We start from the raw sequence: 27,091 nt of genomic DNA on the forward strand, positions 1-27,091 counted from the left end.
CAAATCGGACTCCAGGGGGCCGAGATATGCCCCCGAGAAGGTAGGCGACCTTTGACCCCGCCTTGGACCGGCGACGAAGCGCGTGGGGCTCCGCTGCCGGTCTCAATCAGGTCCCGGGGGCTGCCCCCGCCAAGAAGTAAAGCCGGGGTGCGCCGTCGCGCCCCACGTGAAGATGCCCCCACGGGGTGCCAGGAGCCCACCCTGGCCCCCGCCGAAACCTGCGCCGGGGAGCGCCATCGCGCTTCCCCTGAAGCGTTGCGGGAAGAGGGACCCGGGAGCCAACTCCGGGCCCCGTGTGAGGAGGCGGGGGCGGGAGGCGCCATCGCGCCCCCCGCAAAGAAGAGGAGAGGAGGGGCCCGGGACCCCATCCCCGGGCCCCGAGGCGCCTGAGGTGAGGGGGAGCGCCGTCGCGCCCCCCGTGCGAGTCCGGGGGCCCGGGACCCCATCCCCGGGCCCCGATGTCAGAAGGAAGGAGGGGGGAGTGCTGCATCACTCCCCCGAGGCCAGCGGGAGCCGCGCTGGTCTTCGTGTCTGCCGCCGGAGCAGGCAGATGAGAACAAAGGGATCGGCCGGCTCCCGCGGCAGCACGGAAGAGTGCTGGCCGCGTGGGGAGCCGGCGGGGGCAGCTGGGGGTGGGCTCCCCAGGCTGCCCTCCAACAAAGGAGGATCGCGGGGGTCCCGGGGGACCGGACCCCAGGAAAGACCGTTGGTGGTGCGAGGGGCCCGGGTGGGACCGGGTCCAAGAAAAGAAGAGGAGCCGCCGGGGGTGGGCTCCCCAAGTCGTAGGTGCATCCCTGGGGTGCCGGGTGGGACCGGGCCCCCCCAATGAGGCCAGGAAAAGCGGCGAAGCGCCAGCGCGCCTCTCCCCGGAGCAGCGGGAGAGCCGCTCATCTAATATGCGGCCTAGCCCATAATGCCTTGCAGGCCAGGACCGGCCTGCAAGGGTTAACAGCGTGTTCTTTGCCTGTGGGGGCCCCAGGAGGGCAGGGTCACCCCTACACGAGTGTAAAGGTGCCGGGGGAGCTGCAGGAGCTACACAGTCTCCCCCAGCGCAAAGATGACGAGTCACCCTAGGTGTCCTGGGGATTTGAGAAGAATTACCCCTCCAGGGCTCAACTGGCAGTTAACACTCTCTGGGCTGGAACTTTTGTTCTTCAGCTGAGGGTGTTTTGACAATTGCATCAAGGAGTGGAGAGCTGAGATGGAGGATGTCTAGAAAGGCGTCCCCTGAAGGTGAAGAGGTGTAATTGCACTGAACTGCGATTATTAATGGTTATTTCTTGTAGAAGGACTGACTTTCACCTGGTTAATGTGAGGTGCTGGTGCAAGGTGATGCCTTGTGAAAAATAGATTTGAGTGGCTAGACATTCCTGCTAGGGTGTCTGACTGTAGATACTTAAACCTGTGATTTTATCTGTGATGCCTTTAGGGGCTGTAATTGCAATGCATTCTAATGATTTCCAAATGTGCTGAGTACTGTCATTCTAAAGTGTGCCTAAACATGTATTCTTGCTGCTGCGCTTAGGTGAAGACCCCAGACTGTTAGCCCTTAAGATGAAGAGGTAAATACTGTATGGTCGGTAGGAGATGCTCAGTCAGGGTCATGTGTCACTAAGGCAGGTGTAGTCTGTTTAATGCTTGTGGAGGTAATGGGGGGGGGGGTCGCCATTGGGATGGCGCCAGTGCGCAGGGCCCTCGCTCCAGGTTAAGACCAATTCACTGCATTGGGGGCAAGATGATGTGTATACATGGGAGTGGTGGTACTAGACCCCACCCCCCCCTGCGGGAGGGGTGGAGATGTTATGCAATGTCACAAAGTAATTCCATCAGCTTATGTATAATTGTAAATTGGTGCATAGTATTGAGTGGTGTGTGTGTTTAATAAATGTACTCTTACTTTTATAAAGCAAAGTACAGACTGGACAATCAATTATTGAGTATTATTTTTGCGCACTTGCAAATGGCGATTACTAGCCCACACCACCTCCCTTGAGTAAGCCTCAGACTGCTCTGCAACGCTACCCTCTGAGAGTCAGGCGCTGCCCTAGGGTGTTGGTTCCCAGTGAAGGACAAATGTGTCATGTTATTTGTGCAGGCCTCACAGATACTGCCTCGTTTTCCAACATTGGTGTCTAGCGGCGGGAAACATAGTATCCCATTCTGGTGTGCAATTATAGCATTTGATAAGTCCAGTTTAGCCACACATTACCTATGCAGTAATGAGCAAATGGAAGAGCGCAAGGCTCTGAGAAGGGTTCAAAGTTTTGGTTTATGTGAACTAAAGGTACGGGAAAGGGAAGCCCTGCGCCCATATGTGTCATGTGAAGATATTATGGTTTAAATGTAAACGGTATTGACATGACAGCGCTATGTTGATTATCATGTGCTAGCGGGATGGTGCTTTCCAGGAAATGATTACATACAAATGTTCTAAACCATATTGTACACATTTGAACCCTAACCCTACACGCACTACATCTGCATGAGGAGGGTGTCTCCTCACGAGATATGGACAGCAACTGATACCTACATCACAGAGGAGGGTGTGGTAGAGTTCAGTGTCCGGCAGGTCCCCCAGGTTAACTGGTGGGGAGGTGAGCAACCCAGGGGTGGCCCCTGGTAGTGGGTGGCCGCAAAGGAGGGTAGTTCTTGAGTGATGGTGTGTAGTGGTAGCCCCTAGGTGGGCTAGGTAACTAACCCAGTGAAGATCTGAGTGGGGGGATGTGCTCCCTAGTTCTCAGTAGAAGGGTTAGTGGTGGACGGTGACCAGTCCGGTAGTTCCTGTGGGACTTGAACCCCAGGACCTGGAGCTGGTAGAGGGAACCTGAAGTGGTGGCTGGGGCGATGCCTAGCCGGTAACCAGTCAGGTAGGTCCTGTGGGACTTGGACCCAAGGAACAGGGGCATGGGGATGTTCCCCTAGCTCGTGGCAGGAGGTGGACTTCTGCAAGGTAGTACCACCCTGAACACAGGTGGGGCCTATCTTCAGTGAAGGGACCCTGTGTTTCGCGAAGGGGTGGTGCAGGCCTAGCCGGGATCTTTAGTGTCCCTGGCTGAGAGTGGTAGTACTACCCTGAAGGCAGGTGGGGCCTATCTTAAGTGAAGGGAGCCTACTCTTCAGAAGGGGTGGTGCAGGCCATTCAGGGACCATGTAGGTCCCTGGACGGTCTCCCAAGGTGCTGCCGGGAGATCGGGGAGAGCCATGAGAAGTGGGTCTGGGTCTAGCTAACTCGGGGCCCACAGGCTCTCTAAGGGTACTCCGGGAGGAGAGCGCGCCTCTCGGAGGGAAGGGTGCAGAGGCCCTGTTCTCGCAGCGGAGAACAAGAAAGGGGTCTAGGTTCCCAGGGTAGTTTCCGTGTGGAGCTACTGACAGGGGGAATGAGCTGTAGGGGGTCTGACAAGGCACCCTCAGTGTTCCTCCCTAGCACTGCCAGTGGGTTAGTGAGACCGTTCTGAGGTCCTATTTTTGGAGTCAGTCTAGTGGTCAGAGGAGCTTTTCTGTGTGGGAAAAGCATGAGTGGCTGTGCTTTCTTTAGGGTAGACAGTCATCCCGAAAGGGTGGTGGCAGCAAATTGACCTCAGCTGCAGGCTGAGGGGTGAGGGTCCAGAGAGGTTGCATCTTTAGGGTGCAAGGACCAAAACGGAGAGAGGGTACTGGTTGGAACAAACTCTGGAAGGGAGACCAGCTAGTGACCCGGGGATGGGGGTAGACCTACCCCGGGAGACCGCATCAGTGCTGAGGCACTGTCCCCTTGTCCAGAGAACGGGTAGGCATAGTGTTGCATGCCCACGGGCAAAGGTGGGCCTAGTTAGGCTGAGTCCATGTAGACCATGAGTGACCTGGAGGTATCTAACCTAGAGCCTGGATGGGTCTTAGGGTAGTCTGGGATCCCTGTCATGGGTGGAGATTTCATGGATTGGAGAAGCAGGTGGTCTGAGCGGATAACTGGTGAGTAAGGGGGGTCTGGTCAGAACCCCTTATAACTAGTTATCGCTGACTACGGGAAGTGTACCCATGTAGAATGGCTACTTCTTCCCTGTAGAAATCAGCTGGGCGCGGCGTGTGTTAGAAGGTGGTTCTGACACTATGGGCCGCCCGTATTTTTCGCTTTTTGAGCACCTAATTGTTGAGCTTTTACTGTGGGGGAGCCTCATAATCTGGGACTCACCCACAGTGGACTCATAATGAAGGAGACTGCATGGAGATTTTACTGGTGTCCGCCTGGCTTGACTAGGCCGCTGCGCAGCAGGTGGAGTATGGGACACTGTGCTGGTTACATGCAGACACGGGTGTCAATGCTTGTGCACACGTGTAGGAGCAGCTACAGAGTGAATGGCGTGGCCATCTTATGCAGAATTGGGTGATGACATGGAATAGGCTTTATACCCTGGGAAGGAACATGCCAGGGAAAGTCAGTGTGTTTTACTGTGTTTTTACTTCATTATTTCCCTATGGGGATGTGGGACCCATGGCTAAAATGACTTCCACAAAGCCTATAGATTCCAGACACGCACAAATGTCCAGTGTAGCAGATGTGAAAATGAGTATTCTGAAAAGTCCAAAGTCATATTTGTACTGCTTTTGGGTCGTCCAGAAATGTCATATTTCTCTGAGTCCCTGGCTGGGGTCTGGCCATGGCAGGTTAGATTAATGACCTTTCTTCCCAGAGCAAGATCTTCCCTCCAAGGAGAAAAGATAGGTGGAGCTAAAGCCAATCCATCAACTGCTGTCGCTGGGTGCCAGGCACCAGTTTGCACCCAGGAGAGAAGGCAGTCAAGGGGGAAGGAGTTGGGTTTCAGAGGCCATGTGGCCAGAGACACTGGACGACTCCATTTTGAACTACCCAGAGGCTGGACAAGAAGTAGGGAGGGGGCAGGGAAGTGATGTGTCGCTGTGTGATAGAACACACAGAGACTTCCTGCCAGCCCCCTACTCAACTTTTAAAAAGTACTTGCACAGGAAGAGAAGCTCTCTCTGGGGTGTGGTCTGCGGAGGCGAAAGGTGCTGGAGCCTGGTGCAATGGGCAGTTGGAAGGAGGAAACCCCTGACTGCCCCCCAGGCCCCTAACAACGCCAGAAGAAGAGCCCAGGATCGTGGCGCAGAAGAGAGGGCCTCTGCGCAGGGAGAAGAGAGGCGCAGGGAGCCCGTGAAAACCGCTCCCTGCAGAATGCACCCTCTTGGAGACCCGGAGGACGGAGGAGAGTGCTCCCAGTGGCTGGGGGACGCCACCAGGAGCGAGAAGACGCGAAAATGGGGCAAATCGGACTCCAGGGGGCCGAGATATGCCCCCGAGAAGGTAGGCGACCTTTGACCCCGCCTTGGACCGACGACGAAGCGCGTGGGGCTCCGCCGCCGGTCTCAATCATGCCCCCGGGGTGGGTCAGGTCCTGGGGGCTGCCCCCGCCAAGAAGTAAAGCCGGGGTGCGCCGTCGCGCCCCACGTGAAGATGCCCCCACGGGGTGCCAGGAGCCCACCCTGGCCCCCGCCGAAACCTGCGCCGGGGAGCGCCATCGCGCTCCCCCTGAAGCGGTGCGGGAAGAGGGACCCGGGAGCCCAACTCCGGGCCCCGTGTGAGGAGGCGGGGGCGGGAGGCGCCGTCGCGCCCCCCGCAAAGAAGAGGAGAGGAGGGGCCCGGGACCCCATCCCCGGGCCCCGAGGCGCCTGGGTGAGGGGGAGCGCCGTCGCGCCCCCCCGTGCGAGTCCGGGGGCCTGGGACCCCATCCCCGGGCCCCGATGTCAGAAGGAAGGAGGGGGGAGTGCTGCATCACTCCCCCGAGGCCAGCGGGAGCCGCGCTGGTCTTCGTGTCTGCCGCCGGAGCGGGCAGATGAGAACAGAAGGGATCGGCCGGCTCCCGCGGCAGCACGGAAGAGTGCCGGCCGCGTGGGGAGCCGGCGGGGGCAGCTGGGGGTGGGCTCCCCAGGCTGCCCTCCAACAAAGGAGGATCGCGGGGGTCCCGGGGGACCGGGCCCCCAGGAAAGACCGTTGGTGGTGCGAGGGGCCCGGGTGGGACCGGGCCCCAGAAAAGAAGAGGAGCCGCCGGGGGTGGGCTCCCCAAGTCGTAGGTGCATCCCTGGGGGTCCGGGTGGGACCGGGCCCCCCCAATGAGGCCAGGAAAAGCGGCGAAGCGCCAGCGCGGCTCTCCCCGGAGCAGCGGGAGAGCCGCTCATCTAATATGCGGCCTAGCCCATAATGCCTTGCAGGCCAGGACCGGCCTGCAAGGGTTAACAGCGTGTTCTTTGCCTGTGGGGGCCCCAGGAGGGCAGGGTCACCCCTACACGAGTGTAAAGGTGCCGGGGGAGCTGCAGGAGCTACACAGCCTCCCCCAGCGCAAAGATGACGAGTCACCCTAGGTGTCCTGGGGATTTGAGAATAATAATAATAATAATAATAATAATAATAATAATAATAATCCACATTTGTAAAGCGCACAATCACCCGTACGGGTCTCTAGACGCTGGGGGCCGTCGGGAAGATTAAGCGAGCTATTGCCCAGAGTCACATGGTGCTGGGCTAACCTGCCGCCGGAGCCGGGGATCGAACTCTGATCCCCAGATTCCAGCGTCAGTCGCCCTGGCCGCGGCGCCACACCTCCAGGGCTCTCCTGGCAGTTAACACTCTCTGGGCTGGAACTTTTGTTCTTCAGCTGAGGGTGTTTTGACAATTGCATCAAGGAGTGGAGAGCTGAGATGGAGGATGTCTAGAAAGGCGTCCCCTGGAGGTGAAGAGGTGTAATTGCACTGAACTGCGATTATTAATGGTTATTTCTTGTAGAAGGACTGACTTTCACCTGGTTAATGTGAGGTGCTGGTGCAAGGTGATGCCTTGTGAAAAATAGATTTGAGTGGCTAGACATTCCTGCTAGGGTGTCTGACTGTAGATACTTAAACCTGTGATTTTATCTGTGATGCCTTTAGGGGCTGTAATTGCAATGCATTCTAATGATTTCCAAATGTGCTGAGTACTGTCATTCTAAAGTGTGCCTAAACATGTATTCTTGCTGCTGCGCTTAGGTGAAGACCCCAGACTGTTAGCCCTTAAGATGAAGAGGTAAATACTGTATGGTCGGTAGGAGATGCTCAGTCAGGGTCATGTGTCACTAAGGCAGGTGTAGCCTGTTTAATGCTTGTGGAGGTAATGGGGGGGTCGCCATTGGGATGGCGCCAGTGCGCAGGGCCCTCGCTCCAGGTTAAGACCAATTCATTGCATTGGGGGCAAGATGATGTGTATACATGGGAGTGGTGGTACTAGACCCCACCCCCCCTGCGGGAGGGGTGGAGATGTTATGCAATGTCACAAAGTAATTCCATCAGCTTATGTATATTTGTAAATTGGTGCATAGTATTGAGTGGTGTGTGTGTTTAATAAATGTACTCTTACTTTTATAAAGCAAAGTACAGACTGGACAATCAATTATTGAGTATTATTTTTGCGCACCTGCAAATGGCGATTACTAGCCCACACCACCTCCCTTGAGTAAGCCTCAGACTGCTCTGCAACGCTACCCTCTGAGAGTCAGGCGCTGCCCTAGGGTGTTTGGTTCCCAGTGAAGGACAAATGTGTCATGTTATTTGTGCAAGCCTCACAGATACTGCCTCGTTTTCCAACATTGGTGTCTAGCGGCGGGAAACATAGTATCCCATTCTGGTGTGCAATTATAGCATTTGATAAGTCCAGTTTAGCCACACATTACCTATGCAGTAATGAGCAAATGGAAGAGCGCAAGGCTCTGAGAAGGGTTCAAAGTTTTGGTTTATGTGAACTAAAGGTACGGGAAAGGGAAGCCCTGCGCCCATATGTGTCATGTGAAGATATTATGGTTTAAATGTAAACGGTATTGACATGACAGCGCTATGTTGATTATCATGTGCTAGCGGGATGGTGCTTTCCAGGAAATGATTACATACAAATGTTCTAAACCATATTGTACACATTTGAACCCTAACCCTACACGCACTACATCTGCATGAGGAGGGTGTCTCCTCACGAGATATGGACAGCAACTGATACCTACATCACAGAGGAGGGTGTGGTAGAGTTCAGTGTCCGGCAGGTCCCCCAGGTTAACTGGTGGGGAGGTGAGCAACCCAGGGGTGGCCCCTGGTAGTGGGTGGCCCCAAAGGAGGGTAGTTCTTGAGTGATGGTGTGTAGTGGTAGCCCCTAGGTGGGCTAGGTAACTGACCCAGTGAAGATCTGAGTGGGGGGATGTGCTCCCTAGTTCTCAGTAGAAGGGTTAGTGGTGGACGGTGACCAGTCCGGTAGTTCCTGTGGGACTTGAACCCCAGGACCTGGAGCTGGTAGAGGGAACCTGAAGTGGTGGCTGGGGCGATGCCTAGCCGGTAACCAGTCAGGTAGGTCCTGTGGGACTTGGACCCAAGGACCAGGGGCATGGGGATGTTCCCCTAGCTCGTGGCAGGAGGTGGACTTCTGCAAGGTAGTACCACCCTGAACACAGGTGGGGCCTATCTTCAGTGAAGGGACCCTGTGTTTTGCGAAGGGGTGGTGCAGGCCTAGCCGGGATCTTTAGTGTCCCTGGCTGAGAGTGGTAGTCCTACCCTGAAGGCAGGTGGGGCCTATCTTAAGTGAAGGGAGCCTGCTCTTCAGAAGGGGTGGTGCAGGCCATTCAGGGACCATGTAGGTCCCTGGACGGTCTCCCAAGGCGCTGCCGGGAGATCGGGGAGAGCCATGAGAAGTGGGTCTGGGTCTAGCTAACTCGGGGCCCACAGGCTCTCTAAGGGTACTCCGGGAGGAGAGCGCGCCTCTCGGAGGGAAGGGTGCAGAGGCCCTGTTCTCGCAGCGGAGAACAAGAAAGGGGTCTACGTTCCCAGGGTAGTTTCCGTGTGGAGCCACTGACAGGGGGAATGAGCTGTAGGGGGTCTGACAAGGCACCCTCAGTGTTCCTCCCTAGCACTGCCAGTGGGTTAGTGAGACCGTTCTGAGGTCCTATTTTTGGAGTCAGTCTAGTGGTCAGAGGAGCTTTTCTGTGTGGGAAAAGCATGAGTGGCTGTGCTTTCTTTAGGGGAGACAGTCATCCCGAAAGGGTGGTGGCAGCAAATTGACCTCAGCTGCAGGCTGAGGGTGAGGGTCCAGAGAGGTTGCATCTTTAGGGTGCAAGGACCAAAACGGAGAGAGGGTACTGGTTGGAACAAACTCTGGAAGGGAGACCAGCTAGTGACCCGGGGATGGGGGTAGACCTACCCCGGGAGACCGCATCAGTTCTGAGGCACTGTCCCCTTGTCCAGAGAACGGGTAGGCATAGTGTTGCATGCCCACGGGCAAAGGTGGGCCTAGTTAGGCTGAGTCCATGTAGACCATGAGTGACCTGGAGGTATCTAACCTAGAGCCTGGATGGGTCTTAGGGTAGTCTGGGATCCCTGTCATGGGTGGAGATTTCATGGATTGGAGAAGCAGGTGGTCTGAGCGGATAACTGGTGAGTAAGGGGGGGTCTGGTCAGAACCCCTTATAACTAGTTATCGCTGACTACGGGAAGTGTACCCATGTAGAATGGCTACTTCTTCCCTGTAGAAATCAGCTGGGCGCGGCGTGTGTTAGAAGGTGGTTCTGACACTATGGGCCGCCCGGATTTTTCGCTTTTTGAGCACCTAATTGTTGAGCTTTTACTGTGGGGGAGCCTCATAATCTGGGACTCACCCACAGTGGACTCATAATGAAGGAGACTGCATGGAGATTTTACTGGTGTCCGCCTGGCTTGACTAGGCCGCTGCGAAGCAGCTGGAGTATGGGACACTGTGCTGGTTACATGCAGACACGGGTGTACATGCGTGTGCACACGTGTAGCAGCAGCTACAGAGTGAATGGCGTGGCCAGCTTATGCAGAATTGGGTGATGACATGGAATAGGCTTTATACCCTGGGAAGGAACATGCCAGGGAAAGTCAGTGTGTTTTACTGTGTTTTTACTTCATTATTTCCCTATGGGGATGTGGGACCCATGGCTAAAATGACTTCCACAAAGCCTATAGATTCCAGACATACACAAATGTCCAGTGTAGCAGATGTGAAAATGAGTATTCTGCAAAGTCCAAAGTCATATTTGTACTGCTTTTGGGTCGTCCAGAAATGTCATATTTCTCTGAGTCCCTGGCTGGGGTCTGGGCACGGCAGGTTAGATTAATGACCTTTCTTCCCAGAGCAAGATCTTCCCTCCAAGGAGAAAAGATAGGTGGAGCTAAAGCCAATCCATCAACTGCTGTCGCTGGGTGCCAGGCACCAGTTTGCACCCAGGAGAGAAGGCAGTCAAGGGGGAAGGAGTTGGGTTTCAGAGGCCATGTGGCCAGAGACACTGGACGACTCCATTTTGAACTACCCAGAGGCTGGACAAGAAGGAGGGAGGGGGCAGGGAAGTGATGTGTCGCTGTGTGATAGGACACACAGAGACTTCCTGCCAGCCCCCTACTCAACTTTCAAAAAGTACTTGCACAGGAAGAGAAGCTCTTTCTGGGTTGTGGTCTGCGGAGGCGAAAGGTGCTGGAGCCTGGTGCAATGGGCAGTTGGAAGGAGGAAACCCCTGACTGCCCCCCAGGCCCCTAACAGCGCCAGAAGAAGAGCCCAGGATCGTGGCGCAGAAGAGAGGGCCTCTGCGCAGGGAGAAGAGAGGCGCAGGGAGCCCGTGAAAACCGCTCCCTGCAGAATGCACCCTCTTGGAGACCCGGAGGAGAGTGCTCCCAGTGGCTGGGGGACGCCACCAGGAGCGAGAAGACGCGAAAATGGGGCAAATCAGACTCCAGGGGCCGAGATATGCCCCCGAGAAGGTAGGCGACCTTTGACCCCGCCTTGGACCGACGACGAAGCGCATGGGGCTCCACCGCCGGTCTCAATCATGCCCCCGGGGTGGGTCAGGTCCAGGGGGCTGCCCCCGCCAAGAAGTAAAGCCGGGGTGCGCCGTCGCGCCCCCCGTGAAGATGCCCCCACGGGGTGCCAGGAGCCCACCCTGGCCCCCGCCGAAACCTGCGCCGGGGAGCGCCATCGCGCTCCCCCTGAAGCGGTGCGGGAAGAGGGACCCGGGAGCCCTACTCCGGGCCCCGTGTGAGGAGGCGCCGTCGCGCCCCCCGCAAAGAAGAGGAGAGGAGGGGCCCGGGACCCCATCCCCGGGCCCCGAGGCGCCTGGGTGAGGGGGAGCGCCGTCGCGCCCCCCCGTGCGAGTCCCGGGGCCCGGGACCCTATCCCCGGGCCCCGATGTCAGAAGGAAGGAGGGGGGAGTGCTGCATCACTCCCCCGAGGCCAGCGGTAGCCGCGCTGGTCTTCGTGTCTGCCGCCGGAGCGGGCAGACGAGAACAGAAGGGATCGGCCGGCTCCCGCGGCAGCACGGAAGAGTGCTGGCCGCATGGGGAGCCGGCGGGGGCAGCTGGGGGTGGGCTCCCCAGGCTGCCCTCCAACAAAGGAGGATCGCGGGGGTCCCGGGGGACCGGGTCCCCAGGAAAGACCGTTGGTGGTGCGAGGGGCCCGGGTGGGACCGGGCCCCAGAAAACAAGAGGAGCCACCGGGGGTGGGCTCCCCAAGTCGTAGGTGCATCCCTGGGGGTCCGGGTGGGACCGGGCCCCCCCAATGAGGCCAGGAAAAGCGGCGAAGCGCCAGCGCGGCTCTCACCGGAGCAGCGGGAGAGCCGCTCATCTAATATGCGGCCCAGCCCATAATGCCTTGCAGGCCAGGACCGGCCTGCAAGGGCTAACAGCGTGTTCTTTGCCTGTGGGGGCCCCAGGAGGGCAGGGTCACCCCTACACGTGTGTAAAGGGGCCGGGGGAGCTGCAGGAGCTACACAGTCTCCCCCAGCGCAAAGATGACGAGTCACCCTAGGTGTCCTGGGGATTTGAGAAGAATAACCCCTCCAGGGCTCAACTGGCAGTTAACACTCTCTGGGCTGGAACTTTTGTTCTTCAGCTGAGGGTGTTTTGACAATTGCATCAAGGAGTGGAGAGCTGAGATGGAGGATGTCTAGAAAGGCGTCCCCTGGAGGTGAAGAGGTGTAATTGCACTGAACTGCGATTATTAATGGTTATTTCTTGTAGAGGGACTGACTTCCACCTGGTTAATGTGAGGTGCTGGTGCAAGGTGATGCCTTGTGAAAAATAGATTTGAGTGGCTAGACATTCCTGCTAGGGTGTCTGACTGTAGATACTTAAACCTGTGATTTTATCTGTGATGCCTTTAGGGGCTGTAATTGCAATGCATTCTAATGATTTCCAAATGTGCTGAGTACTGTCATTCTAAAGTGTGCCTACACATGTATTCTTGCTGCTGCGCTTAGGTGAAGACCCCAGACTGTTAGCCCTTAAGATGAAGAGGTAAATACTGTATGGTCGGTAGGAGATGCTCAGTCAGGGTCATGTGTCACTAAGGCAGGTGTAGCCTGTTTAATGCTTGTGGAGGCAATGGGGGGGTCGCCATTGGGGTGGCGCCAGTGCGCAGGGCCCTCGCTCCAGGTTAAGACCAATTCACTGCATTGGGGGCAAGATGATGTGCATACATGGGAGTGGTGGTACTAGACCCCACCCCCCCTGTGGGAGGGGTGGAGATGTTATGCAATGTCACAAAGTAATTCCATCAGCTTATGTATATTTGTAAATTGGTGCATAGTATTGAGTGGTGTGTGTGTTTAATAAATGTACTCTTACTTTTATAAAGCAAAGTACAGACTGGACAATCAATTATTGAGTATTATTTTTGCGCACCTGCAAATGGCGATTACTAGCCCACACCACCTCCCTTGAGTAAGCCTCAGACTGCTCTGCAACGCTACCCTCTGAGAGTCAGGCGCTGCCCTAGGGTGTTTGGTTCCCAGTGAAGGACAAATGTGTCATGGTATTTGTGCAGGCCTCACAGATACTGCCTCGTTTTCCAACAACGACCCATACATTTGCATTCCACGGAAGGGAGCTTCAAAGATCCAACTGAGGTATGCAAATCTGGCTTCCTTCAGAGCTGGGGGGATGCCACCCATCCTGGCCAGGGCCCATTTGTCTCCTGGACAGGTGGAAACATTAGTAGTCAGAGAGGCATGTTCACCCTCAGATTAGTTCCACCCCTAAGGCGGGCTACCTGATGTGGACACGAAAATTAAGTCTGCCTACCTGGTGATGGCAGAATTAGGAACTCTGGAACAGGGTTATGCCCACTTCCCACAGTAATTGTTCATATAAGGAGCCTAGTGACCCCAGGGGTAAGTAGCTGATTGGCTACTACCCTACACTCCATTAACGCCCCTAACTCTAGTATTTAGGGGAGCCCCTGGCACCAGGAAACCAGATCCTGCTGACCTGAAAGAAGAAGAGGGGCCCAGAAGAGCTGCAAATGCAAGAACAGAGGAACAGCAACTGAGTTGGCGGCAACCCTGCCAGCCTGCCTGCTGTCCCTGGCAATTGCACCAAAGGTGTCTCATCCTGCGGCTGCTGTGCCTCTAAAAGCCTGGGAGGACTGCCAGCACTTCACCCAAGACCCAGGAACTCCCGGGGAGTAGTGGAGCTCCTCCCCTGCATCCTGCAGGCACTCCAGAAGAACTGCGAGGACTTCGGGCCGCCACAAACCCGACTCCAAAAAGCACCACTGTACCCGTACCCCTTACCCCGAGTTGAAGTGGGCCAACAATGCCAGCGTGGTCCCCACACCCTCCCGAGATGAAGCTCAAGTTGAGTTTGCCCACAGTGGACTCTTCAACGCCATCTGCAGTCTCTTTGTGCAGGGCCTCTCAACCGCAAATGTCTCCGGTTGTGAGAACCTGATGCCTCCAAAAACCTCTGCACCCAGCCGCCCCGGCCCAAGGAGAAGAAGACCAAAGGTGTCCCTATGTCACAGAGCATCGTGAGACATGAAACCCTTGGGTGGTTCAGCTGATCTGGCCTCCTAGTCCCAGCTTGCAGCCTCTTTTTAACCGGATTGATCCCCATAGACTTAGACAGGGCACCCGTCGCTGAAAAGCACCTCTGCACCCGCCCACCCCAGTGTTGCCTGAGCTGACCTGTTGGAGCTGCCTTGGACCCTGCCCCATACTTAACTTAATTCCGAAAGATTGATTCTGTAAGTTGCTGGAAAGTACCTGTATGCAGTATATGTCTTCCCTCTATAGGATAACATTACAGCTTCAGACTGAAAAGAATCATGACTCAAAACTTGCTTACCTGGTTTTGATAAACTTGGTCCCTAAAGTTATAAAAAGATAAGTGATGTTTTTACAAATTGGGGTGGATCTTCTTATCGAGTTATGTATATCATTTATTGATTGTGTGTAGGCAGTAGATGTCTAACACTCCTCTCTGATAAGCCTAAGGCTGCTCGACCACGCTGCCCCCTAAAAGAACCCCTTAGGATTATTAGGGCAATCCCCTGCCCACTTATAAGGGAGACATGGAACATAGTATACCTCTTTCTAGTATACTATATAAAGAGGTAGCTTCCTACGTATAGTGCTTGAAAGAAAATAGTGGAAGTACACAAGTAATGTGTCCATCCTCCACAGGAGGGCAAACACAAGAAGAGGAAAGTAAGCCCATGCAAATGAGAGTGACAGTAAAGCTAATAATAATGTTAAGCAGTGGTTGGGCTTCAAGCCCACTGTAAGCTGACAGTAGGTATTTTTGCCAACAGACAGCTTGTGTTCTCTGGTAGGTGATACCAAATTACAGGGTTCCCTGAACAGGATCCGGCTTTTCTATGCCTACAACCAAAACTGGATTCGGTTAAATTGTCGCCCCGGACAGGAAAATGAAGCAGTATTTCTGAGAAGTGGTTCAAGAGGATCTCCCATCAGTGGTCCCTCATAGGAGCGTAGGAGCGTCGGGCCCCACCCCACTGCTCTCGAAAGCATGAAAAATAAAATGGTAATAAAATGGTTTTATTACCATTTTATTTTTCACTCTCTGCCAAATGGAGTGGTAGGGCGGGGCCAGTGCGTTATGGCTGCTGATTGGCAGCAATGACGAGTGGTCACTTCATTTTGAAGTGTGCATGTCAGTTTGGCTGGCTATCTTGCTACAATTCAAACCTCTCCAGCCTGGCTATCGAAGACAGCTGGGTTGGAGAGAAGGCACAGGCCTCCAGTTCCTGTTGAAGCGCTGAGGCAGCCTTCTCCAGCAATCCAGACGCTTCGCTCATACTGCTTACTATTATAAGTAGCATGATAGAAGCTCCTGTATTGGTTAAGTTGGCAATGAGGTTCTGCTCTGGGACCCAAGCTCGATCATTTTCATACGTTTTTAATTGCTTAATTTTCCACAAGCGCTAATCAGCACTACCCACAACCTACTTAGGCGCTTTACAACCAAAAGACCCCTGGCAACGGGACGACGTCTGTCAACATCTGCACCAACTCACCTCTAGAGAAAACCAAGTAAATGCCCTTTCAAACCATGTGTGCCACTCCTTCAGCACAGCATAAGCGACTCAAGCCGGTGCACTTTGCTTAAAGGTGCTATACACGCTTATTATTTCACGTAGTCATTAATTCAGGTCTATGGGAAGACCAGGGGGTCTGCCTGCCTGCCTCTAGGGGTGGAGGGCGAAGGAGATCACATGCCCTCAGCATGCCAAGCACACCTGGTATGGCTGACACCAACATTGTTATAACCATCCATGGTCAACCAGTCCCCTCCCACCAGAGAGACTTCCTGCAGTGCCTCCCAGTGTGAAGTATGTGCTGTGAAGGACATGCATGGGGTCCCTGTGTTCTGGAACAGCAGTGAGTCGCGCCTCAGGTTTCAGTGTTCTGGATCAGCAGTAGTGCCTGACTCAAACATCACTGTTCTGAAGCTTGTTTGTGCATGGCCCCCGGAACAATCCTACTGAACAAGATGCATAAATAGTAGGTGGCACATGAAAGCAAAAGAGGCTCCTTTACATTGGCCTGGTCAGGAACCGGTGCTCTGAAGTCGATATATTCAGCATTGCAGGCGAGGGGGGGACTGCAGGTTTTGTTGCTAGCGTTTATGAGCATCTGAGTAACAGAGCCAGAAAAAATATCACACCAGACCTCGGACAAACAGGCTTCAGAGGATGAAATGATTCGCACAATACTTGTAACTTTCCCCCTCCTTACGCAGATCAAAGCACTATATAAAGTGTTGTAGCCGGTGAGTCACAAAATATCATCGCTTAACAGGATGCTGTCGCTGCCATTCATACACTGTAGCAGCGCTTTGAAGTAGCTGATTGCGACATGTAGCGCTATACAAAACTACCACTGTCCAAACGGAGAAGTGATCCCCTCAAAAAGCAGTACAAAAGCAGGTGTGTGTTATTGATGTGGGAATGGTCTTATAAATTAAAATATGCTTCTCTATCAACTAATTTCTTTCTCCATGCAACATCATAAAATATATAGCATGATCATAAGGCTAACTTTGGTAGCACCATCAAGCCATGACCACACCCAATCAATCCATGATTCTTGCTGCTTGAGAGCCCCCCTGTTCAGGTACTACTCCTACGTGTTACTGAGTACCGCAGCCGTCCACATTATCCAGTCCATGCCATCCACTCCACCAGGAGCACACCAAAGCAAAAATTAGCACCCACCATGCCCACAAGATGCCAGTCACCCAACCTAGCCACCACTTACCACTGCCTGGGGTATCAGAAGGGACATCATGAAACCTTAATCTGATGGCGTCACTGAAAGCAACATCACATGATATTTTCAGCAGAGGTCTTCACTGGAAGTGATGTCAAATTACGATTAGACCTGATGACATCACTTGCACAGAAAAAATCTACAATACCTGCTATATCAATAAAATATGTCAAAGTTACTAAAGATAAAGGTGCCCTATACTTACACGAAGTAAGTTAAAACGCTCACCAAGACATAACAGAAAAGAGACGCAGGATAGAAGGACCTTAAGTGACCTGTGTGGCGCAGTCCACACTGTGCAATGAGCCACATGGACGGAGAGTGTAGTGGTTCTGGAGTGAGGGCGCTATAGGAAGAGATGGCAAACCAAGGGCGAGCTGCGTGCTGCTGCATTGAGGAAAGTAAATGGCAACCTTTTAAACATTCAGTTGTAACTTGAAAACGTTCAGGTCAGTGATTTAGTTTCTGTTTACATTATGATCTCTTGCATAGTCGCATTCCCGAAAAGTGTTAGCTATTTTTTTTTAAAAAAAATTTTAAACCTTTATTATCACTTTACATTAATACAAGCATGGGCCTACAACCATCCCGGCCGGCCGCTAAACAATTCGTAAGGTAAGCAGAGCAATATAAAAGAAACGGCGGTCCATAAGCCGGGGTCAGGTAAGTATCCAGGATACGACTCGTATTTAAGCGTACAGCGTAATAAGCAGGATTTAAGAAGGTCAATTTTACAATGAAGATAAATAAAACAGAAAAAATATCAGAAGAAGTGCCAGACGGTCACACATGATCCTACAATAGCAACATGAAACAGAAATCCGCAATGAGTGCGAATACACTTAAGGACACGGGGGCAAGGCATACGAATCAGGATAAATGTAAACAACACATACACGTCATGTCGAATCAGCACCCCAGCCCTTAAAAACAAAACAGATTGTAGGAAACATGAAGATGACGACACCTAGAAAAAGAAAAAGCAAAGGGCCATAGAGACAAAGGAAGGACAAATAAACAACCCTCTTCCCCCTACCCCCCACCCTGCACCCCTGCAGAAGGCTACGGCCTACCCCCCCCCCAGCAGCGTGCCTATCGCCCTAAAAAGAGACCCGAAATATAGAAGGAAGAAAAAGGAAAGGAAAAAATATGAGAAGGGCCATCGATCAGACCACCCGGCCCCCCCCTCACCTATCGCGCACAATATACATCAGAAGCAAAGTCAGAAGAGCCACAGTAAGCAAGAATCATAAAGTCCCTCCAAAACACCGTCAGCCAACAATGTGTTCCATCATATCCTAAATGATATCATCCCTGGCCTTCTCTATCAATAGTACCCACATACGGCCATTCATCAATCGGCATACAGTACAGTGTGGCGGGTCCAACCGAACCGGGCGGTCTGAAAAGCGCCAATACTCCATGGGACCATAGCCCCCAAATCCCAGTCAAGTACGCATGGCGGAACTCCGTATGTGGCAGTACCGATGCCGGAAACATCCCCCAGGCAGAACACAGTCTCACCAGCCAGGAGGAGAAAGACACACAAACCGACAAATGTTGAAGCGCCGCCGGGGCAACCCAAACTATAGATCGATGTTGTTTCTTCCGCCGCCGTACAGATAAAGGCCCTGACGAGTCACTCCCAAACACAACAGAGCAATCCAAAGCGATGTCACGGACCGGGTCCATCGGCGTCTCCACAAACGGAGGCGCAGCTGGAACGTTCATCACTGACGCAAAGGCGGGCACATCGGCGCTTCCTTGTGATTCATCCCTACCAATGTGGAGCGGTGGGACAACAATGGCGGCCATCCTCCTTCCCAGATCCCGGGCGTCCCGGATCAGGGTCTTATGCAGAGTTGTTAACGCAGCCAAAACATCTCTGGACGTGGGCTCTCTCTCGTGTCGCCAGACCCCAGGACTCTCTCGCATAGCGGCTTCTCTGCCCGGGTGAGGTGTGCGCACGAAGGTGCTCTCCGCCATCTTAGCCGCTCCGGCCTCGTCCTTCTCCACCTCACCTCGGGACCGGGTCTCACATCAGGGAGGAACAGGATTCACAACGGGAATCTCACGAGCCAAGGCAGGTTTCTCAGCGGAGAGTCACCAAAAGGCTAAAAACTCCGCCGCACCCTGGGGGCAGCACGCTGACTCCGGGCAAAGTCGGTAATGGGCCCGGATACAACATCGGAATGGGGGGGCTAAGAATCATGCACCGCCCTCGACCCAGCTGCATCACACTCCCCACATGGTTCTCCGCCAGTTGGGCTGGGTCGGCACTGTCGCCATCGGCAATCAGGTCTTCAGTTCCCTCCGGCCGAGTCCTCGCCATCACCAGAGGCCGCTGTTGTTGCAGTCGCGGCCGGCCACTCTCCGCACTCGAGAGCCCGATCCCAGCTCCGTGAAGGCCTCAAAACAGTCGGGGACACTCCAACGGGTCTGCAGCAAGCAGAAGCCGCAGGAGCAAGCGGTAAGTGAAAGTGACTCTTCGCCTACATGTAGATGCCGTTGCAGCTCAGGATAAGTGCCAGGATGTATGTGCGGGGTGAGGAGGCTCACAGAGCCGAGCGGTTACGCAGCCATCTCGATCGCCATCTTGGCTCCTCCCCAGTGTTAGCTATTTTAACGATGTAGTTTCTGTATTTTTTCATGCATCACATTACTCTTCTACAGTGCATACTTTGAACTGAGTCGCACCATTTGAGAGCTCTGGGGCTGAAGGCACTACAAGTATCTCACAGTGCCTGACAGTGAAAAAGGTGTTCAGAAATCTTGATGGCCATCTGTAAAAAGCTGGCTCTTCATAGGATATATGACAATGAGATATGTCATGGAAGAGTCTAGGGGTTCTCTTATCAGCGGATAGGAGTGTGTATGGCTTCCACGGTGCTCTTCTACGGGATAGTATGGTAGAGCAGCCTTAGGCTTATCACAGAGGAGTGCAAGACATCTACAAAAACACACAATAGTCAATAAATGAGACACATGACTCAATAAGGAGATCCACACCAATTTTCGAAAATAACATGTATCCTTATATATGAATAGGCACCAGAAGCAATTCGTTCAGGTAAGTACGTTGTAGGCATTATTTTCAGTTAAAAAATATCAACGCTTAGTGCACTTTTTAGAAGCTGCAATGTTATCCTATTGGAGGAAAGGTTAATGTGGCATTCAGATACAGTACATTGACTTACAGGAACAATCTCCAGGAGTTAAGGTGAGTGGCGGGCAAGGCCCAAGGCAGCACCAGCAGAACACAACAGCGGCACTAGGGTGTCCATGTAAAAGGGTGCAAAACTGTGACAGGTGCCCAATGTGACCAGTACGAGCTGGCAGCATGTTAACGTGATGACTTCACGTTAACATGCTGTCGGCTCGGACTGAAAGGCTAGTCGGGCTGAACCAACAGAGGGGCTCAGGCCTCACGATGATCGGGGATGTAGGGGCACCTTTGGTCCTCTTCTCCACTGCCTAGGGGCGAAGGGTGCAGAGGTGTCTTTGGGTGTCCGGTTAATCTTTCCGGGAACAGTCGCGGTAGAGGGTCCCTGCGTACAGAGGTTGCAGGTGACGTTGCAGAGTTCACTGAGGGTGAAACCACGGTGACATCTGTCTTGGGAGGGCTGGGGGATCGCAATGACGCTGTTGGCCCACTTCAACTCAGGCTTGGGCCGATGGGTACAGTGGTGTCTTCAGGCGTCAGGTTTTGGCGGTCACAAATTCCTCACAGGTGCCTGCAGGTGTGCAGGGAAGCAGGTCCCTTGCTTCTCAGGAGGTCTTGGTTCCTGGGTGAAGTACCGGTGGATCTCCCGGGCTTTGGGGACTCAGCAGCTGCAGGCACAGTTGTCGAAGGCAGCAGGCAGGCCAGCAAGGTTGGCGGCAAGTCAGTTGCTGGGTCTTCAGTTATTGCTGGATGTGACACTTCACGTCCTTCTTCATCTTTCAGGTTGGCAGGATATGATTTCCTGGTGCCAGGGGAGTTTGGGGAGTGTACAGTAGTTGCCAATGGGCTACTTTAGGAAGCTGGCTCGGCATATACTATATCAAATTAAGGTATAGTGTTCACAGAGTTCAGTGGATCCCCAAAGGTAAGCAAACGTAAAAGTAGATAATACCTTACTCTCTATTTGTGGTAGTGTGGGTGAGCAGTAAGGCTTTATCAGAGGGTAGTGTTAAGCATTTATTGCACAAGCTCAGGCAAGAAATTATGTCACACACTCAAAGACTGAACTCACACCAATTTGTTTGTATAAAAATATTATTTAGTTATCTTATTTCTAGACCCAAGCCAGGCTTGGTGCAGGTAAGTGAAATAATACTTTGCAATACTTATGCAATAAATTACAAGTGAATGCAGGTTCAAATGCAGTGGGTTGATTTACAGGTAAGTCAATAATCAGAATTACTTTTCAGTTACTTTGTAAATTACAATACTCATTACTTCTTGGATTATTTTTTAAGTTACTTTTGCTAATCAGTGTGATATGCCTAGATATCCCACTTAGACATTTCCTAGACAAAAGGTAAGTAATTCACTTTTGGTACATTTGCAGTTTTTCAAGTTTTCATTCAAACCAACTGCACACTTAGAAGAATTTTCAAAGAAAAGCAGTCAATGCAATCCTATGGGAGGAAATTAAGTTATCGGTTTAGAGGTAAGTACTTGTTTGTGGGAGTTGGTATTCTGGGGTTAGAACCAGTGTTCCCCCAGGGTCGACGGTGCACTCTCAAAGCACCCTCAATGGCACTAGGGCGGCCAGGTGCAGAATGAGGTCCAATGTTATCCAACGGGGATAGGGGGCCTCCGTTTGTTGGCTGCTCACGAGCAGGCCACAAGGATGTGGGGCAAAGCTCAGAGTGTTAGGCTCAGGGCAAAGGGGGATTCGGTTTAGCATACAAGGTGCACCAACAGCGGCACAGGGGTGGCTGGGTGCAGGGTGCTATTTTGACGTAGGGTGCCCTGTTGTTTTCAAGGGAGGCCTGGCAGCTGGGCAGGTAAGTTGGAGGGCTCGGGGACGTAGGTGCACCTCGGGTTCTCTTCTCCAGTGCGCAGGGTGGCTGGATGCAGGGCTGTCTTATGAGGTCGGATTTCACCTTACAGGGTCACTCGCGGTTAGGGGAAAGTCTCCGTGCAGAGATGAAGGGATCGTTGTGTTATGAAATGGGATCCTCAATGCTGCACTATCAGCACATTTTCTTTCTCTGAATCATACAGTGCACTGAATGGCAAAGATTTATCATGCCAAATCTTTTCTACATTGAAGAACTTAAACAGGAATCTGATATTTTGAAGAGCTGTCACAGAGGAACGTAGTTTGAATCAAGAGATAGGCTGTGTATTTTTTTCGAAACTGACATAGTGTCGAAAAATATTAATCATATAAGATGACTCAAAATATACTATTTTAACATATCTGCGCGTATGAAATGGAAATCATGGTTTCTTTCATGTTAGTTAATTTGCGATTTTGAAACGCCCTTGTTTTAAAAAATAATACTTGAAATGAATACTCTGTCTCCCATCTCTTGAGAGTCATGAGTGATCAGCTGTAAAAAAAAAAAAAAGGTCTAATACATTTGCAAATAAATTATTAATGTTTCAGTTAGGAGTGCTCTAGGGTGGAGCACAATATTTATTGCTCCCGATTAATACCGATATGACAGCAATCTGAATTTATCGAAGGCGGTAAATATGCCATGTTGCTATTTGAGCCCTTCAAATTTTTTTTTATAATATCTGATTTTGGTTTTTCCTCACCAAAATGCATGTGTCCTGTTAATTACTAGGCATTTTCCCTCATTAAATTTCCCTGGTTTGGCCGGCTGAAACATTCAAAGTTACTTTCTTTTTACAAATTTTCCTCCAGTAATTACTGGAAGCGATAAACTTGTAATTGCATTCACTGCACCTCTCTTTCTAATTTCCGACCTATTTCTCTGCTCCCGTTCCTGGGAAAGATCCTGGAGAGCCACATTACCACCTGCCTCTCTGCTTTTATCGAGGACAACCACCTCCTGGCCTCTCATCAAGCCGGCTTTCGCCCAGCTCACTCTACGGAGTCTGTTGTCCTCTCCGTTCTAGACGAACTTAGGAGGAGTGCTGATACCAACTCCCCCCCAGGCCCTGGTCCTCCTCGAATTGTCCGCTGCCTTCGACACGGTCGATCATTCCATCCTTCTCGATTGTGTCGGGGGCGCCGGCATTCGGGGGTCGGCTTTGGCCTGGCTCACCTCCTTTCTAGAAGACCGCACCCAGGCCGTATGGTTTGAGGGTTTTTCTGCCCCCACCTGTTCTGTCTCTTGCGGGGTCCCCCAGGGCTCTTCTCATTCTCCTCTTCTTTTCAATCTATATATCTATCCTCTTATAGCCGCCTTGCAAAAAATGGAGGTCACAGTGTTTAATTATGCCGATGACCTTCAGCTCATCTTTAACCTCTCATCTTCCCCCGATTCTATCCTAAAGTTCCAATCTACACTGACGTTCATCTATGACTGGATGAACTTCAATCACCTAAAACTGAATCCCGATAAGACGGAGTTGGTCCTTACTGGTGGCCCCTCTAGCCCCTGGACCTCTGCCTTCTGGCCTACTGCCCTTGGTTCTTCCCCCCAACCCTCTGCCTCTGTAAAAACTTTGGGTATCAAAGTCAGTCATGACCTTACCATGCGCCCCAGATTAGCACTGTGGTCTCATCCTGTTTTCTGTCCCTTCGAATCATACGCAAAATCTCCCGCTCTTTTTCTGTTGCAGCCCTTAAACTCATCCTCCTTGCTATGATTTTATCCCGCCTTGATTACGGCAATGGCCTGTATGTAGGTATTCCTGCTTACAAACTCCGGCGCCTGCAATTAATCCAAAACCAGGATGCACGTCTTATTTATAGATTTCCTAAATCCCACAGAGTTACCCCTCTGCTAAAAATCCTCCATTGGTTGCCCATCTTGGAGCGTTCTTTATTCAAGATGGGGTGCCTGATCTTTATGGCTCTGGCTGACACCGCCCCAGACTTCATCAATTCGAAGATCAGTGCATATGTTCCCATCAGAAGCCTTCGCTCCTCCACTCAGTCTCTCCTTAGCGTCCCTCGCTTTCGGAGGAAAAAATTCGGAGGCATGAGGTTTTCCACCCTTGCCCCCCCTTTCTGGAATGCCCTTCCCTTTGCCATTAGATCCACCCCCACCTATATGGACTTCTGTAAAGCCCTAAAAACTCATCTTTTCTCCCTAGCATATCCGTTGAAGTAACCCTCCTGCTCCCCTAAGTGCTATCTGTCTGCAGCGCCAAGAAACCGCACGGTGTTGGAGCGCTTTATAAAACTTTTCAACTTCAACTTCATGTTTCCACACTGACCGTAAATTAAAGAGTCTTTCTTAATTGAGGTTCTCATTATTTTCTATCCAAAGCGAGGTGGCTTAGATCTGTGCATAAGAGCCCAAGCTTGTCCTGCAGAAGGTTGTGGCAAGGTCATACATTTGAGTCAAAACAATAAATATTGAATACAGAGAGTGAGGACACAACGCTGTCGACCTGTATTGAAAATGGTAATGCACAGTGTGCTTTATTGTTGTTTATTATTTGTAACACGTCACATGCCACAGCCCAACCTTCAAGGCGTAGCAAACAATATGACACACAGAATTCAAGCAAGCAGCAAAACAACAAAACAAGCATAATGGAATAAAAAGGAAATACTGTAATAAGCAAAAACTAAATACAGTAAACATACAATGTAATTAAAAACGGATCAATAACTCAGTTATGAGCATCGTAGAATAAGGAAGTTTGGGGGTAGGGGACACTTAGTCTTAGATTTGAGGTAGGAACAGCTAAAGACACTTTGCACCTGATGCCTGGAGCTTTGGAAGATTCTTTTGTAATTTATTCTGAAGTTGGTCACTAGCTCTATGTTTTTGGGTCAACTCTTCCAGACTTTATCCACTTCTGATAGTAATAATCGGTCTCATATTTGGACAAGTGCCGTCTTGGAATAAAAATGTTTTTGTCAAAGTAGGAGAATGGTCGTGTGACTGGTTTGTGGAAATGGAAGATACCTGATAACCCAGATGCCTTGCTGTCTGTGGGTTAAATATTAACTGGCATTTAGGAAACACCCAGAATCTGCACCACTTTCTTCGGGGAAGGTGGTGGCTCTACTTGTGAGGGCACGCTCACATCAAGTGTTATTGGCTTATTATTTATTTCCAAGACATTGGTTTTATCACAGTCTAGGCATAGGCCGTCAATTCCCATTCAGTTTTTGATTGCCAGAAGACGAGTGTGAGAAACCCTGCTCATAAGAGAGACGTATGTGTGGTTGAGAGGATTTTGGCATTCTAGATAAACCGTACTTAATAGTGAGTATATTCTCTTTGCTTAGTTCTTTTTCAAGAACAGCTATATTGTTTGACTGCCGTATCGCTCTTCAATCATATTTTGTAACACATAAGGCAGACTCCTCGGTTATTTTGAGGTTACCTCCTTCTGACATTGTTTTATTTTTGTTTTGTTTTAGAATTCATTGAATCTACAGATAAACTGTTTGAATTAGAGGAAGAGTTCGAGATTCTGAGTGTATGAAGAACCTTCTTGAAATGGTCCATGCATGGACTTGGTCATGGAACAGCTTTTATAGCCGGAAAGTGCCTAAAATCACATAAATACGAGCAGAGCACAAAAACTCGTACGGTGCCCAACATGAAGTTCTACTTTTTTCAGACAATATCCTCCCAAAAGGATAATGCACACAGATATCCTTCTGAATTAGTGTTTTTGTGGGAGGAACCTTTCATTGCCATGGAGCACCTGTAACATAAAAACACGAGCTGAAAGCCGTTTCAAGAAGAGGCAGAAGCTTATCCGAACAAAGAGGATTGCCGGTCGCAGGGCCTCATTTTGAAGTAAGACAGTACCAATAGGAATGTTCCACTATTCAGCAGTTTCTTGTTTACAAACAGAAACCTCTTGAGGATACTTGAGTAACTGTTTTCAATTTTTCATTTTTCCATCACTATGGCAAATTGATAGATTTTGTTAACTAAATTGAAAAATTCTCAAAAACCTTTTTGTTTTCTTACTATTTTTCTTTTTTTAACAAACGAGACTCTTCTGAAACATTAATCAGTCAGGTTGAAGAGATATGCGATGAGTGATATTGCAGATTGTAGGTCATGGCATTTTCCACTCAGACCTCCTATAAAAGCATGCTGAGAACCAAGTTCATTATACTTCAAAAAAAGTAAAGGCGGTCAGAGTTTTTTACACCAGTTCTAACTTATTTATTTTATAAGGTTGTTGATTTACTCAGAGAGCCCATCAGTGTCAGCACTTTATCTTTGCTTTAAAATTAATGTTTAACCTTTTAGATGTTAACCCGTTTATGTTGTTGCAAGGACTGTTTGGAAGTACAAGTCGTTCTTTGTTACCTACGTCTCCGTGCATGAAGGAGCTGTGTTCCTGAGAAGCCGTATAGTATGTGGTTTTGCAAGTGTCATCTTCCTTTCTTCGGTTGCAAGTACTGTCGGAAGGTTTACAATGAACAGAAAAGTATTGAGTTCTCTTGTTTTCTCACCACTGTAATATGCAAGTCTACCAAAGTGTACACAAAGTAGAAGCAGATGGATGCTGTGTCTGAGTTCATACTCATCCTTGACTTGGAATAATAAACTTAGATTACCTAAACTGAAATATAAGATTGTAATATAGACCTAGGAAAGGAGGCTTTAAACAGTAGAACATGTTGTATTCCCTACATTTTATGGCATTACAATTACAAGCTTTGGATCCAACTGTGATGTCAAGAACATTTATATGAAAAGAGAATATGCAATATAAATGACTACTTTCGGATGGTACCAGGTATATATCAAAATAGTAATGTTGTTTATAAACTTTGCAATATTAAGTGTTCTTTGAGAAATGTGTTGTTCTAAAGAGCAAAGTAAGAGATTTCTATTTAAAGAGGGTTTGTGTATCAAGCTCTGATTCTCTCAGGATCAACTGGCTTCAATGAAGAGCAGACGAGCTATAACATGAACTGAAACAGTCTTCACTCTTGGTGAGCACTCTTGAAAATGCTGCACTTCTTGAATCACTAGATGTAATACACGGTTTGGTTGGTGTTCACTGCCATACCTGGTTGATCTTCATTTTGTTTCACTTTGTATGCTCTAAAACTTTAATATAATGGAAAATATACTTTTTTTGTATGGTACTAATATTTGAACAAAATTATTCTCTGCTTCCTTTTTTCATCAGTTAATTCAATCACTGAAGGCCTACAGTTCTGAAAAGGCATAATGATTCAGAGCTCACCATAATGTGAATGAGTGGCAATTCTTCTAACACAGCAAAAGCATACTTAAGCTAAGTGTGCTTTAACCGGTTAACAATGTAGTACTTATCGAAAACAAATATACGCCCATTTAGCATTTTAATGTAAAAATAAATCTGCAAGCTTGTTGAATCTGTGACGTAGCCGTGCACACACAAGTTCCTGAACTGTGTCAATGCAAAT

At 50.7% G+C, this 27,091-nt stretch overlaps 1 protein-coding gene across 3 annotated transcripts in view; it reads left to right on the forward strand.

Annotated features, from left to right (window-relative positions):
• The window catches only part of ATG4A (autophagy related 4A cysteine peptidase), a 176,807-nt gene extending 150,002 nt beyond the window's left edge, over positions 1-26,805 (forward strand). For all 3 annotated transcript variants that reach the window (XM_078688781.1, XM_078688780.1, XM_078688779.1), the window contains exon 13: positions 25,091-26,805. In XM_078688781.1, coding sequence (XP_078544907.1) covers positions 25,091-25,155 — 65 coding nt within the window. In that variant the 3' untranslated portion in view covers positions 25,156-26,805. The remainder of the gene's footprint in view (positions 1-25,090) is intronic.
• Positions 26,806-27,091: the final 286 nt, after the last annotated feature.

This window comes from Lissotriton helveticus, chromosome 4_1, assembly GCF_964261635.1.
Source record: "Lissotriton helveticus chromosome 4_1, aLisHel1.1, whole genome shotgun sequence".
Lineage (NCBI taxonomy): Eukaryota > Metazoa > Chordata > Amphibia > Caudata > Salamandridae > Lissotriton > Lissotriton helveticus.